The 15,219-nt window shown below is 43.9% G+C and overlaps 1 protein-coding gene across 1 annotated transcript; it reads left to right on the top strand.

Moving 5' to 3' along the window:
* Window positions 1–4,085: 4,085 nt before the first annotated feature.
* On the top strand, window positions 4,086–14,891 carry LOC120811230 (basic helix-loop-helix transcription factor scleraxis). Its single transcript, XM_040166489.2, has 3 exons — window positions 4,086–5,044; window positions 5,352–5,568; window positions 14,180–14,891. Exons 1-3 carry the CDS (start codon window positions 4,671–4,673, stop codon window positions 14,216–14,218), a joined length of 630 nt encoding a protein of 209 aa, XP_040022423.1. The 5' UTR covers window positions 4,086–4,670; the 3' UTR covers window positions 14,219–14,891.
* Window positions 14,892–15,219: the final 328 nt, after the last annotated feature.

The raw sequence follows: 15,219 nt of genomic DNA, 5'->3' as shown, positions 1-15,219 counted from the left end.
ACTGGTACCACTGGGAAAGCGATATGGTGATGACTGGTACCACTGGGAAAGCGATATGATGAGGACTGGTACCATTGGGTGAGGGACGTGGTGAGAACTGGTTCCACTGTGATTTGAGACACAGAGGTATTAGACTTGGAGCAGATCGTTGAGGACTTTTCATGGAGGACGTTGTCCATACGAATAATTTACAACAAACCACTTTGTTACGGCAACAATCAAAGTCCGTCCCACATGCTGTGTGAAAGATGTGTAGTCTCGACTTTGCTATATCATGTGTGCTATTGGCTGCAGTGGAGAATATATAGTTATTCATATGTCCAGGGTGTCTGCTTTTTTGATGTTTTATTCAACAGTTGATTTTAAGAGCTCTGTGCCTTGTCTTTCTTGTTATACACTGTCTCAATGTTACATTGTAAATCACTTTAATGCCATTACAAGCATTATATAAGTTTCTCAAATGACCTGTTACTGACAACAAGCGCTCCATTGGAGGCAGATCCGAGATAATAAAATCCAGAGTCTGTGTTCTTGACTTGGGTCAACACTTTATTTAGTCTTAATGTAACTATTAATGTGCTGAAATGTAGCTTGTCCTTTTCATTCAACATTCTTTGGGCAAAAACAACCATGTGCGATCGCAAAAAGAACTAAAGTCCACAATATACCCAGTCAAATGTTCTCTGGCCTGCGGGCAACAATTGAGAGAGAATTGGATACTGTGTTAGAAAAGCCACACGCTCACAGGGAGATGCAAATCACAGTAAGATCATGCTAATGCATGTAATGACGGACCACAGTGAGTGAGGCTGGTTGGGAAATACACCTCCGGAGCAGTCTCACACATATGTTCAGTCAGACCAAACACACGTCTGATAGTCATTAATCAAGACATTTAGGTTTAGATTTGCTTGCTGTTTTACTGTTAGTCGATATTTTAGGAAGACCCATACCTGAATATTTCTCATGATGAATATTGTATAAAGTTTCATCATTTCTGGACTGTCTTTAAATCGAAACAAAAGGCAGACTACACACCACAAGAGGAAGTGCTTGATATTTTTTGCTGAATTTGAATTATTTAGTATTCTGACTTTTATACCTCGAAGCAGATTCAAAAGGGAATCGGAAACAAACCACACGTTGCCAGGATTTTCTCCCTTTGCAAGAGCGATGAGCTGTTGGAGTGGACTGCAGTGTTAGCTCTTGAAAGAGTTTGTTTTCATTGGGTGATTTGGTTCTTTTTCAATCAATTTCTTTTCACGTCCAAAACCAACACAACTCTTAACTAAAATTGATACGTGCTGTTGGGTCTCTGACGAAGGTGTCGGAATCTGATACATGCTGAAGGTCACCGCAGAGGATCCAGGGCGCTAGCTGCGCGTGGGCAGGGCTCTTTCATGAGTGACATTATGTAGTTGCAGTCTGAGTTTCACATGTTCACATTTGACAGCCAGGCCATTTTTCTAAAACAGATTTGATATCCAGTGACAGGATGTGTCCAATGAGAACTGGAGGAGAGTGGAAAACTATAAAGCAAACCATGAAATGTAAAACGCTTTCCTCCATTGTATTCAATATCTGTGAGAGTTTTCCAGCAGTTGTTATTTAAAGGGAATTTATTGAGAATCTGAATGTCCTAAACTGCAAGCAGCAACGCAGCACCAGCAAATTGCCTAGTTTGATTGCACCTTTGTGAGGGGGGGGAACTGTCTGCCAAATAGTGGATTAAGATGTTGACAGGGCAGGAGTATCGTGATGGACTGCTTGGTAAGTTTGTGTCCGTACACAGACATGCTGATGAGTACTGTCTCATGCGGTCGGGGGTAAAGTCAGCGGATTGTTAGGATGTCGGTCGAAACAAAGATCAAGTCTGTCTGCTGGACTGCTCAACCGATTTTACTGCATTATCAAACTGCATTATCTGAAACAGAAAAAAAGAGAGATAAATTGCAATATGTGTCATCAGAATGCTCAGGGTCAGTGCAAATTGTTTAAAATTGCAACGGCATTGTATTATTACTTAAGTGTCGTGATAATATCGTATCGCAGGCCCCTGGTGATTCCCACCACGACTGGCAACCCTTTGCCGTTCTGGTTTTCTTCCTATACTAACTGAGGAAATTCAGTGTGTCCCCATCCTGACTGCTCCAAGCGGGCGGCTCTGGCCTTTCTCCCTTCTGTGAAAAGCACAGCATAAACACACCATGACTGTGATTGATGGGTAGATATAGATACAGAGAGGAAACGAGGAGAAAGAAATATGGACAGAGAGTCTGATGAATGCTGTCTGTAACATTGTGTAACTGTGACAGATTATTCTTCGTCCTATTCATTTTTAGCAGCGGTTTACGGTTGCCAATCTACACAAAGGAGGCATACCAGCAGTGGCAGTTGGGTTTAGAGTTTCACTGATGCACTACGGAGGATTATGGGTTTCATAGTTGATTTTTTTCATAGGTTGTCAACCTTTAACCACTGCACAGTTGAAGCGGGAAACACAATTCAAAGTTCAGAACGTTTCTTGGATCTAAGAGTTAAGTTACACAATTGTGTCTAATAAAACCCTTTTTTACTTAGGAGGGAAAATCTGATTAGAGTCTAATGAGAGCTGTAAAAAGGATTTGGTAAACTCCAAAGGGAGCACGTGATCTTCTATCATTCATGTGTAGCTGGATAGATGGATCTCTGACATGTTATTCTGTTTTCTCCGTTCCTCCCTCTGTCTCTGCTCCCTTTGCTGCCGGGTCTCATATTTTCTTCTCTTTCAGAGGAAGACAGATTGTAAAAAAGAGTGTATGTGAGTAAAGTAGCGGCTCCCCGACTATAAACCCCCGAGCCTCCCCTTCATCACCAAAACAACTCCACCCAAAAGTCTGAATCCCTTGAGGGCGAATGACATTCAGACCCTCCAGCGGCCCAGCTCGCACAGAGAAAAGGCTTCGGCTGTGGCTGCATAAACCGCGAGCCCAGCCTGAAGCGTGCGGTGTTGCGGCTCGCTGCGACCCCCCCCCTCCTTCCCCCAGCCTTCCAGCCTTCCAGTCCAGGGACAAACACGACACCGACCGCGAGGAGGCCGGGGGAGGAAGACGCGGGGAGAAAGGCAAACTCTTACTTCACCACTCAAGCTTCTCGGCTTCTTGCTGTCCAGAAAGCAGTTAATCAAAAACATCCGATCCCAGCGAGTCCTACCTCCTGCAGGGCGCCTGCTCGGGCAAACAAGCTACCCACAGAATACAAAACAAATCTCAACGAGAGTCAGTGAATAAAGATTTTGGGAAAATGCTTCAAAATTACAGACATACTTTGTGGATAAACAAGATAAGAGGATGGGTTGGATCAACTTTAACTGGGTAAAGGACATGACCCTGTTGTCCTGTTGCAGCTCGCTAATCAAAAATGGTTTGCAAGCGACCTCTTGTGATCTCAACTGCTCGGGAGCTGCTATAAAGAGCTGCAGAAAATTGAGAGACCTGACTTAGAAAACAGTGATCGGAATTGCACGATGCAAATGGAGACTTTGTCGTCACTATGTGTCCATGCAGATACAGATAGAAGTCTAGAAAATAACTAGAAACTACAAAGAAAAGTCACCAACAGGAGGCAGACTCTTTTTTCTCTTCAGAATGAATCCAAAAATCTAAAATCAACAACTCTGAACAGGTAGCATTCGCACAAAGAGAAAACTAACCAAGTTAGAATCAGTGTTGTCTCAGACAGATCATGGCATTTTTTTCAGATCCAAAAGCATTGTATGTGTGTGTTTGTTGCTTCCGAGGACACCCACTAAACAAAACGTGTATTCAACCCTCTTATTGAAAGCAATATGTGTGTCAGAAGCCCGCGTGGTCACAAAGGTCACCGAACACACTTAGCAGGCGGGGGTCACGCAAAGCTGCTCCGGGGTGAATTTCCCCAGAAACCAAATCAGCGTGCAGCCAAAACAAACTCCGGCTGATGGTTCGCCTCCTGCCTCCGGTCTCCCTGGCCTGCTTCTAGACAGCAGCCGAGGGACCCTCGGCTGCTCAGAGGGAGGAGCGGAGAGGAGACCCGCGGCCCTCCCACCGGCTATAAGACCAGAGGCAGACGGAAACATTCAGACAGCAGGCACACGTGGAGCAAAGAGCCCGAGAGAGCGAGAGAAGGACGGGAAGAGAGACACAGAGACACAGAGAGGGAGAGAGACAGTAAAGCTGCTGCCACGGCCTGCGGGTAGTTTTTGCTATTGGAATTGAAACGGACAAACACAGAAACAAAACAACAAGAAAAAGGTCTAGAGGAGAAAAATAGGAGAACGTCAACTTTCCTTCTTCTAAAGGATTAAACAGAGAGAAGAACTTGAACCTTTTGGGATGTGAAGTGTTTTTTTGTATGAACCAAGAGAGAAAAAGCACAGCTGCTGAGGTCAGGGTGCTCGTGACCACAGACTTAGGATCAACTGGTTGATGTTTTTTAAACGCAGCCTAACTCCGCATCATAAGGGCCACGTCTGACTCACCTGGCTTCACTAAAAGAGACGTTGGGGTAAAGTGAATGTTGCACGGTGTCGCCCCCCTTTAATCAGCAATAACAACAGAGAGTTTTGCCAAGCGGTCTCCGGTTAAACGTCGACAAGTGGAAGTGTCTCTTGCGGATTGACCAGCACCCGACAGAGCGCCGACGCGTCGAAGATGACGTTCGCCATGCTGCGCACGGCGCCTCCCGCGGGCCGCTTCTTGTACGGCGACATCGCCCTCCTCTCCGAAGACGACGAGGAGAACGGGAGCGAGGGTTCAGGCTCCGAGGACCGCAACTCCTCCAACTTCCGCCTGTCCTCGTCGCCAACGGCCTTTCACATCAAGGTGAACAGGAAGAGGAAGCTGTGCGGGGCGGGAGGGGTGGACGTGGAGGCCATGATGGGGAGGCTCATCCCGCAGGGGTCCCCCCCCCACGGGGAGGTCCGCCAGAGGACCGCGGCCAACGCGCGGGAGAGAGATCGCACCAATTCTGTCAACACGGCGTTCACGGCGCTGCGCACGCTCATCCCCACCGAGCCTGCAGACAGGTACCGAGTCATCGCACGGTGTCTTAAAGTGTCACGAGGGCACCTTTTCCATCTGATTCAAACTGTTGTCCTCTCTGATAAATCACACAAGCACCTTTAGACATAATTTAACTAACTGTAATGTTATTTATGTGTATTTTTCCAATAATAAAGTCAGTGTCTACTTTATCACTGTTTACATTTTATATGTATTTTGCACCTTATTTTAAAATGGCAGTTGGTGGTTATTTTTATGATCATTTTTGTACACTTTTTAGGTATTTTGTGTCATAATTAACCTCATTCCTCCTTCTGATTTCCTGATTAGGAAGCTGTCGAAGATCGAGACGCTACGTCTGGCGAGCAGCTACATCAGTCACCTGGGGAACGTCTTGCTCCTGGGCGAGGGCCTTCACGACGGACAGCCGTGCCACGCTCCCTCACCGCCGTTCTTCCATGTTAACTCCTCCCCCAGCCGTGGATCCGACCAATCAGCTCAGCCGAAGCACATCTGTACTTTCTGCCTCAGCAACCAGAGGAAAATGGTGAGCAGATGAAAATGACAAATCATTAAGGAATAAAAGAGTCTGCATCGAATACAACAAAAAGCCTATGTAGTAAGATCGTCGTAAAAACAGTAGTACAATTATTATTCAAAGAAAGATCAGCTTCTGATCATGAGATAAATACTACGATGATGACTATATTCTGTTTCTTTCAATTCCTGTCAATAGAAAACTTTTCAAGAATGATATAAACAGAAAGCGGATCACAGTGTAGAATGAGGCTCCTTTTCAGGAAACCTTGCACTGCTTTAGGGTCAACTCGGTGTTTAAAGCTGACCTGAGATCAGTGACTGTGCCTATAAACCTGATTGGCCCAGAGGGACATTAAAAGCAGAACCTCTTTTGAGGTCCTCCGTCGGGGTGAAGGACTGCAGGTTATTGTTCTGCTGGGGGTTAGATTTACCCGAGCAGGTGGCATCAAAGTTCAAGGTGCTTTCTGAAACTCAGTTGACATTTCGGATAGTAGTGAACTGAGAAGACGAGCGTGACGAATGCCTCAAACTTCCAACTGGGGTGTTTTTCTTTCTTTTTGTTAGATTCGGAATTTAAAGTTTGCGAGGGCATTTAAGAAGCGAGTCAGATTTATGACCGGGAACCCATAACATCTATCAAAAACCATGTGTATAATTTCAAGAATGTATTGACGTCAGCTTGGAAATGAGGAGGTTTTAATCATAACTAGTGCAGAACTGACCTCTGACCCAGATATCGCTAACTGGCAATTCAATTTTTTGTTCTAAACATACATTTGGGACCAAAACCAGCTATGTTTACATTAAACTAATATACTAAGGAAGTTACCAAAAGCATTTTCAGGGTTTTGTTTTAATTAGCCACAGGTTAATAATTCAGGAATTGATTCAATTCACAGACAAGCAACATAAGAAGCGACTCGATTGACAAACTCCTAATTTCAGAGTCGACGACTGCATTTCGGATCACAGTTTTGTAGCCGTTTCTGTTTCACGTCCTCCGCTGTTGCGCCGGTGGTAAACGACTTGATAGAGATACAGAAAAGGGAGAACTTGATCCAGTGCAAAGTTCAACTCGCATTTGATTGATTCAACACGGGAAATAGAAATAATCAAGAACACTCTCAGCATAAAAAAAAAGTAAAAAAGAGAGTTCAGTCTGACGAGAATGAGCAGGGGATGAAGAATTCCTATCATCTGACTGCGTGCAAGTGTGCGTGAACGCAGCTCCCACTTCAACGAACACCAACCAGTCTGTGCAGGAGATGACAGAGAGGTGACGGCCACTCAACTTCCCCCCTTCTGACCGAGCCGCTGCCCATTTAGGAGGATTTATGGGTAAGGAGCTGACATCTGGCAGACTCCCCCGTTACCCCAGCAGTGTGTGAAAGCTAATACCCTCCTCAGTGTCTAAACCCAGAGACCCTCTAGCTGGGGGGATAACCCGAGTCTCAGCAGAGTGTGTCTCGCCCTCCCTCCCGGCTCCCCTCTGAACCTGTGTGAGTGAAAGCCTATACGTCCTCTGCGTCTGAGTCCCAGACACCCTCAGCTGAGAGATGAATAGAATCAAATCAGTCACTCTCTCTCTGGTCTCTCCTTTTCCTTTTGTTTTCGGTTTTGTCCTCCCCGAGTCCTCCGTTTTCATCCTCCCCGTCCTTCTCATCCGGTTTCACTCGGCTCTGTGCGTATCGATCGGCCTGGTGGAGGTCGGCCCTGTCGGGAGGAGCGGTGTAATACTATCTGCTGCTGTCAACCCGCTGCTGCAGACGCACGACTGACCTGCTAATGCATGCTGCGTAGAAACACCTCTCATGTCAAAAACCTTCAACTGTGGACAACCTTTAAGTTTATTCTTCTTGACCTCAGCAGCAGTTGACTGTTGTCTGGACTCGTGCTGTTTCCACAGCGCGTTGAATAGGTGAATCCAGGTGAAAGTCATTATCTGTTGGTGATCCCTCGGCTCATTCAAGTGAGCAAACAGGCCACGAATTGGGGAAATGTTGTGAAGTTATAACTTTGATGCGTTTTGTGAGTATAAATATTCAGTGGAACCCGCATAAAATAATCCTCCCTGCTGGGTTCGGCTGACAGATATGTAGAGATTTATTTTTTCAAATCGCTTAGTATGTTAATGGAACCGCCGGGCACTGTAGTTTTTAGCAATCATTGCTCAAACAGGCGTAAGGAGCGAAGCTTCAGCGTTGGATCAGTACGCATTTGTTGCCTTCACTAAGAATAAACAGCTCGTGTTTATCCTAATAAAGGAACAAATGTTTTTTACACTTTTTGCATGACAGTGGAACAGGAGCAAGTACGCTTAAGGTTTTTGACACACACACAAAACCGCAAAGAATCAATTTGTTGGCGGTTTTTGGTTCACAAAGAAATAGAGGAATTCATCTTTTGAGGAGAATCGTAAAGGACGCCTGCCTCACCTGGCACATAAGCAGTTAACTCTGATTGGAAGAGCCTGAAAGAATTTAAATTTTCCCTGGAAAAATGACTATACAGTGTGTTTAAGTGGGTCAAAGGGCCGAGCCAGCGATGGTGATTACAGAGAGGAAACGATTGTGGAGGTAAAATGAGACTTTGTGTCCTGAGTGCTCTCTTTGTATGTTTTTATGGTCATTTGGGTTCATCACAGCTGTCGGATCCGCTTAGAGCAGCTGCTTCAATTATGCTTATTTTCAATGTGGGAGAGGGTGAAAGTGAGAAAAGTGTACGCTCATTTCCTCTTATTATGAGTGTGTACAGTATAACTGTTTCAAAACAAACAGTCCTGTTAGTAATGACTATTGCACAGAAAGGGCTGCATGGAGATTACATATTCGGTGGAATACTAATGTGACTATGAGTTTATGCACATGACTGTGAAAGAAAATTTTATTCAAGGATAAATATGAAAACGATGATCGAACCACTGTCATTGACTATTACAACGTCCTGTAAAAACACTCATTATTTGGCTAATCGGCTTCTTTTGCGCGGTTATTTGAGCCATTAAAAAATCAGTTTTACATTTTAGACGTTTTGATATTTGAGAGCACCTCAGGCTGTGTCTTTAGATGTTTAGATCCAATTGGGGAAAAGTGAAAATTTAGTGAGACTGAAGCAAAAATAATAACCATTTTCCATTCTGGTGAAACACTGAATGTGTTTATTGCTTAGCTTCAGTAAATAGTACAAATCCCTTTTTCTGCACTACTAGAAAATTATTAAATTTCCCATCTCGTTGTCCGGACACTGTGGGACATTAAGACTAAGCATCTTTTGATCACGAGCAACTCCTCTGACGTAAACATCCTGACAAATTTACCTTTTTTCTTCTCTAAATGGTAAAAACTGGAGCGCGGCCTTGACATAGTAGTGTCTTTGATAATTGTCGTAAAAAACATGGGAGGCTCCTGATGGCTACATCTGTGGATGAGATGTTCAGGGCCGAGGACGCAGGGTGGAGGTGAGCAAAGGGCTGCTGAAATCCCCGCGCTGTCTGGGTGATTGATGCAGATATCCTGCACTATTCCTCTCTGCTTCTGCTGATCGGGGAAACTGTCAGGTGCCTGGTTTTAACCTACGGCAGGAAAACCTGCGCCATTCCAGTTTATTTAGTCGTTGTGGCGGGATTATCTCCAGTATACCTGTTAGAAGCCCACCTTTCCCTTCCTCAACATGCAGTCCACCGTCCACAGCGCTATTTCAAAATGCATAATCCTTTCTGCGTAGGTGAGATGCTCCCGAATCGTATTGAGATGGTAGTGCTTTTTGAAACACGTTAATCTGTTTTCTTTGTTGTCTTGAGGACACGGCGCTTGAAGCATAATTACAGCTTCCTCCGAAGTCCAGAGCTGTGGTTTATTTCTTTTGGCCCAGTGCAGTGAGAGGGTCAATTCAAGTCAATGACAAATGTAAACAGAAACAGAGGTTCATCTGCCAGTAAAAGCAACGTCGCTGAGCTTTTCCTTTTAAGCTGTCTGCGAAAAGTCCAAACATTTTCCAATATTTAAAAATGTAAAGTTGCCCATTTGATCAATTAAAGGAGAATTTATATGTTTGGAAACTAAATAAAAATCTGGAAAAAATAGAACTATTCTAGTGCGGTTGCTGTAAAAAAGGCCATTGTTCCTTTTGGTTGCGCTTTATAAGCCTTTTTCAGGCAAGACCCCTGAATAATCCTCAACTTAAATTTCATTTATTTCTAGAAACAAAAAATGAGAACTTATGCAAATTTAACAAAACGGCAAGCATCAGATGATGAATTCAGCTCTTCATTTTACAAATAGCGGTGATTTATATCTGCGCTGCAGCAAAAGCTTTGTGTGGATTTTTGTGGGTGGGTGGAAAGCTGGGCGTATGGAGAGACTGAAACTGCACCATGCAATTGGAAACTGACTTATCTGTAGTTTTGTGGAAGTGTGTGTGTGTGTGTGTGCGTGTGTAGTTGAGTGACAGGGAGAACGTTTTTTTTTACATCCATGTACGTATACATACACACATACACACACACACCCTGGCTGGCTCTCTGTGTCTGGAAGTCATTGGCAGTGCAGAGCGAAGCAACAAATGAGCTAATTGTTCTGTAAATGATTTATCCTCTGCTGAGGCCTGTACAGCCAGTGTTTAATTCAGCTGCTGCTATTAGAAACACATTGACGTTTAGCTTTGATGGTGATGTTAAAGAAGCCTGGAAACCGCTCCCTGTGAAACGCCCTCGCTGCTTACACACACACACACACACTCACACCCACACAAATGACACAAATACACACTCGCACACATGCATGACCACAGAAATACTGACACACTCGCAGACTTTTATCGAAATGCATTCAATTGTACCTTGATTTTCTTTTTTTTTTCCCGTCTAGCAGCCAGACGGCAGTTCATTGCTCCTTTAGAGACAGCCCCCCCCCCCCTCCCTCCACTGAAAAAAAGAGAAAGAAATACTCACTAAAGGAGCTTTGGATCACGACTGTGCTTTCAACACTTTCTAAACTAATGGTGTGCAGGAAGTTGTGGAAAGAGAGAGGGAGAAGGAGAGAAAGAGAGGCAGATAAATAGCCAACGACTCAGCGGGATAATCAATTTAGCTATTTATTCTCCACGTTGGACAGTTGTTTTTTTTGACTGTGGTGAAACTACACTTTGCCTCTTTTATAGAGATCAAATGAACCGTGCAGCTTTTAGGGCGCTTAAATGCATGCGTAAGGCATCTGCAGCAGCGCACTAATGATTGCAGTTTCTCCTTGTTGGTCTGTTTTCACTGGGATAAAGCGTCACGTCACTTGTGTTTATGAAGCAGACGTTTTGAGGTCGAAGATGAAAACACGGTTACCCTAATTCACTGATAATGTTGATGTTGTCTTGGAGTTGACGCGTTGTGGATCATGAGCGAGAAGCTTGGGCTGCCGTCTCATGCTGTGTTAGCGAGGTGCATTGAAGGCAGCCAATTACACTGCAGGCAGTTTGCAAATATATTCTTGTCCACGTTCGGTGTGTGAGCCTGGCTTTGTGTATGGATACGTGCCGTCATCGTGCACGGAACCGCCGGTAATTTTCTGGAACAGATGGAAGCAGTTAAACCCTAATTTAACACCAACAGAAAAAGTCGTGTCAGATAACTAACAAAATCTATTAGCAAAACTATCATTCTGTTGTCATTGGGCCTCCAGGGAGAGGGCTGCTCACGGAGCAAATTGAAGCAAAACTACAGAAATCGGAGCCGGGCAAAGAGCAGATCTAAAATAAATCTATTGCACAGAGACGGCAAGAAACCGGCGATGTAGATGGTGCAGTCCCTTAAAACAATATCTTAAAAGCTAATGACATATTGGCTCTTGCAGGGCGCAGACGATAAAGTGCCGATTGGTGCCTAATGTTGCAGAATGAAACCATCCGAGACTGACGAGAAAGAAGTCGGGGCTGCAGCCGTTATAACAGATTATACAAAATGTGGGAACAATTAGACACATGTGTCGCCGCCTAGTGAGAATTACAACTTATTAGGCGACCTAAGGTAAATCACGTGTTATTCAGGAGCCATCGGGATGCTCGTGAACAAACCACAGTGAGCCTGAAGTACATGTCTGGTAGTCTGCGGCTCTTTTGGTGTGAGCTTGATTTAAATGTCTGATTAATGCACCATTCCAGTGTGCTTCTACGCTCCTCTCCTCAAGGGTCATTCGTGAGGGTAATTACAGCTTCTGTTAGACACTTAAGGGAACTGACGCATGTCCACATATTTTCAGTCAACCAACTAAAGGGATATTACACTTTTCATTTCATGGTTGAATACCAATCTCCTTATATGATTATCGGGCGGGTACCCAAGAGGAATTATTTTTTCCAACCAGTCATCCCTCTGCTCATGCAGCTAAGAACTAAATTAGATGTTTGTATTTGACGGAATGGATTATGCAGGAAAAAGAGAGAGAGAGTGAGAATGGAAAATCCACAGTTATAGGTGAAGGAACAGCTCGGATTGGGTTTCGGAAAAACAATATAAAAGTTTTTGAATTGGGGTTGATAAGATGCCGCGAAGAGAGTGTTTACTTTCTACCTATTAAAGTTAAGACCTTGATACAACAACAATATTGCTCCAGTAGGGTAATATCACCACGTCGTATCTCAAGTAAACATCATGAGGTAATTGTATTAGTGTCGGACAAACCACCCTCGGGCCGGTGGCATGTCTGTGTGTGGGGGTGTTTGGAGAGAAGGAGAGAGCGGAGATGTCATCCGACCGTGTCATATTAGTCTTCAGGAGATTGTTTTGACTACCAGCCCCCCCCCCCTGTTTTGACTGAACCAGTCCGACTTCAGCTGCACCGCCCACACCAGCTACAGCTGTGCTTCCTCAACGATCAGCGCTGGTTCCATGGTAATCTGATGAAGATGATGATTTGCTGAATCACCCAATTGTCACGCTCGGCTTTCGAGTGAGATTATTTAATGTGCCCGCTTTCTCTAAACTTTCGCAAGCACTTTATTCTCCACTGATAAATATCTCCAGTTTTCCACAGCGCCTTCCAGAAAACACCTCAGAGCACGGCTGCACTGGTTTTACGGTTTGTGTTGGTAGAAGGCGCAGCAATGGCACTGCCTTTGTGAGGCCCGATTCATAGAGGCGATTACTGTGGAAGCCTAAATTCACATTTTGTTCCTTTTTGTAAATGATTGGTTGAGCTCTTTGTCAGGTGAGATAAATACGAAACGCTGTCGCCTCCAAAGTGCATTCATACACTTCTCGTTTGTCTTGTTTCGGTGTTTTGCGTTTGGTCTTTGGTCCCCTTTGGCCTTTTCATTGTTTAACGGAGCACCTTGAACTGACACGTAACTGTAAATCTGCGATCCTGCTTCAGATATTCTAGGAACGCCGATCAACTCGATAAAAACAAGAAGCTACACAAAACCAAAGTGGACTATATGGAGTCAACTCAGAGACAAAATGAAGGTGATGGTGCATGTCTAGACGATAGCGCCCTCATCATCCTCTGCTCCAGCTGCAGGACGAATCGACAATAATAGTTCATGTGTCTCCACAATCAGTGGGAGGACAATCCCGTCCAACTCCAATGATCTCACTCCCTCATTAGGGCCTGATTCCCTTCCAAGCACCTACCCACCTTTGTTGATGTCAGTCAAACAGATCTTTCCAAACACCTACACCTTGTGCACAGTCTGAGAGGAAATGTGTAACAGGTGTGCAGCTGATGAGAGGAAGGCGAGGGGAGTGCGGGCGGGCCGAGAGGGTTAGCCGAGACGGGGAAAGAAAAGTCAGCTGAGCCAAACTGATGAAACCGTTTTGAAATAAAGTTTTCACTTGCAAAAAAGAACGTTCAACATTTCTATCCGTAAAAACCGACCACAGCATCCCGAGACGGTTTTCCAGCTTCCACTCAATCTAACATCCGCCCTGAAAAGTAATCAGCAAGAGAGGGATGACGTGTGGCATATCACTCAACAGCGCGTTCGTTAAAAGCCCTGAGACTGTGGCTTCAGAAGCGACTGGTAGATGGCCTGAGGCGCAGAGCAGAGGTGAGGAGGGAAAATGTGATGTTACTTTCCTGGCCAGAAAGAGAAAGGCTCCTCACCGGCCAGCAAATCAAGGCCTCTCGCTTCTGATACCGCAGATGAATGAGATCACGCAACAGCTCGTGATGTCACTCATCAGCTATCACAATTCATTTATATAGTGTAGCACGCCACAGCCAATAGTAGTAATAATAATAGTTTGCAAGGTCAAGGTGATTTACTTCATCAGCCAGGATAGAGTTCATAAAGCCTGTGCCATTAATTGCAGTTAAATCGCATCTCTTTCCATGATACGCATTTCTTTTTCCCAGAGCGCCATTTCATAAAGAAAGTTGACATCAAGAACAGCCGTCTAACTCACCTGTTTATTGCAAGTATTTGAGTAGGAGGGGCGATTGTCCCATACTTGTTGCTTTAGGAGCCTTGCTGACGGATTTTGAGGAAACCAACATGATAAAAGGAGAGTGACTAAAAAGAAACGTTGTCAAGTTGACGCTGTGTAGTGAACCACCTCCCGTTTCTAGTCCTTAAATTATTTTTTTAATTGACTTCTGAATAATGTAAGATGTTGTTTCTCTCTGTTGCAGAACAAAGATCGAGACAGGAAGACGGCCATCAGAAGTTAACAACGAGGGAACAAACCACAATGATGAAATGCAACAAGTCTCTGCAACTTGAAGACTTATCAGACTTGTGATGCATTTCAAAGACTTTTGAAGGACTTCTTTAGCACTTCGAGGACTTTTTAAGGGAACTTAACCCAGCATCTGTTTTTTGTTTGTCTTACTTTTTATATTGCTTTATAGGAACTTTTTACATTACAGTGTTTTCAAATTTTCATATTTTGAAACACTTCTGAAAATTCTAAAAGTTTTTAAAAAAAAGGTCTATCGAGACCGTGACAAACCTTTCATAACATTTATAAGAGACTTTTGACGGTATTGTTCAAAGACTTTTTGTTCAGTCTGAAGAACTTATGGCACATGATGGAAACACACAGCGACACACTTTTAATGAATACAAGTTTGTCTTTCATAGGATCTGTATGTCATTAATGTGTAAGATGAAATATAAATGTATATTTATGTGACATAACATTATATAATGAAACTATGTTATTTAACCGGCATTGACATCCATGAATACAAATGTATAAAGGTGCAAAAAATGTAACACAATTTAAGGCATCCCTAAGAAATAAGCTGGAACTTAAATGGTATTTGTTGTTTCTCAAGATTATCTCTGAAAATGTCCTAATGCTGGAAAATAACACAAGATGACCAATAAATTGTTTGTATATCTGGGAGTAATTTTCATTTATACGTTGATGGTAATTTAACCTGGTGTCATCTCAAATCCGCCCCAGGTCCATCTTGTAAACATTAAATATATATTCCACTCAGAAAATATTAAAACGATAGTTTTCATCATACTTTTTCATCATGCTCGATAAGATAGAAAGATCATTCTGAAGCTGCACAGAAGTTCCAATTAGGAACATTAGCCTTGATACCCGTTTTAATTTGCCTCTCTCTTGTCCCTCTTCTCTGTTGGGGCACCGAGATGAGAGCCGTCGGTGACAGACCGGGTTTGAAGGCGAGGCGGACCTGTGAGGGCTCAGACGAGC

Source organism: Gasterosteus aculeatus, chromosome 20, assembly GCF_964276395.1.
Source record: "Gasterosteus aculeatus chromosome 20, fGasAcu3.hap1.1, whole genome shotgun sequence".
In the NCBI taxonomy this organism is placed as follows: domain Eukaryota; kingdom Metazoa; phylum Chordata; class Actinopteri; order Perciformes; family Gasterosteidae; genus Gasterosteus; species Gasterosteus aculeatus.
Note: the sequence above shows the minus strand (reverse complement) of the source record. Positions and strands in the feature narration are given on the sequence as shown.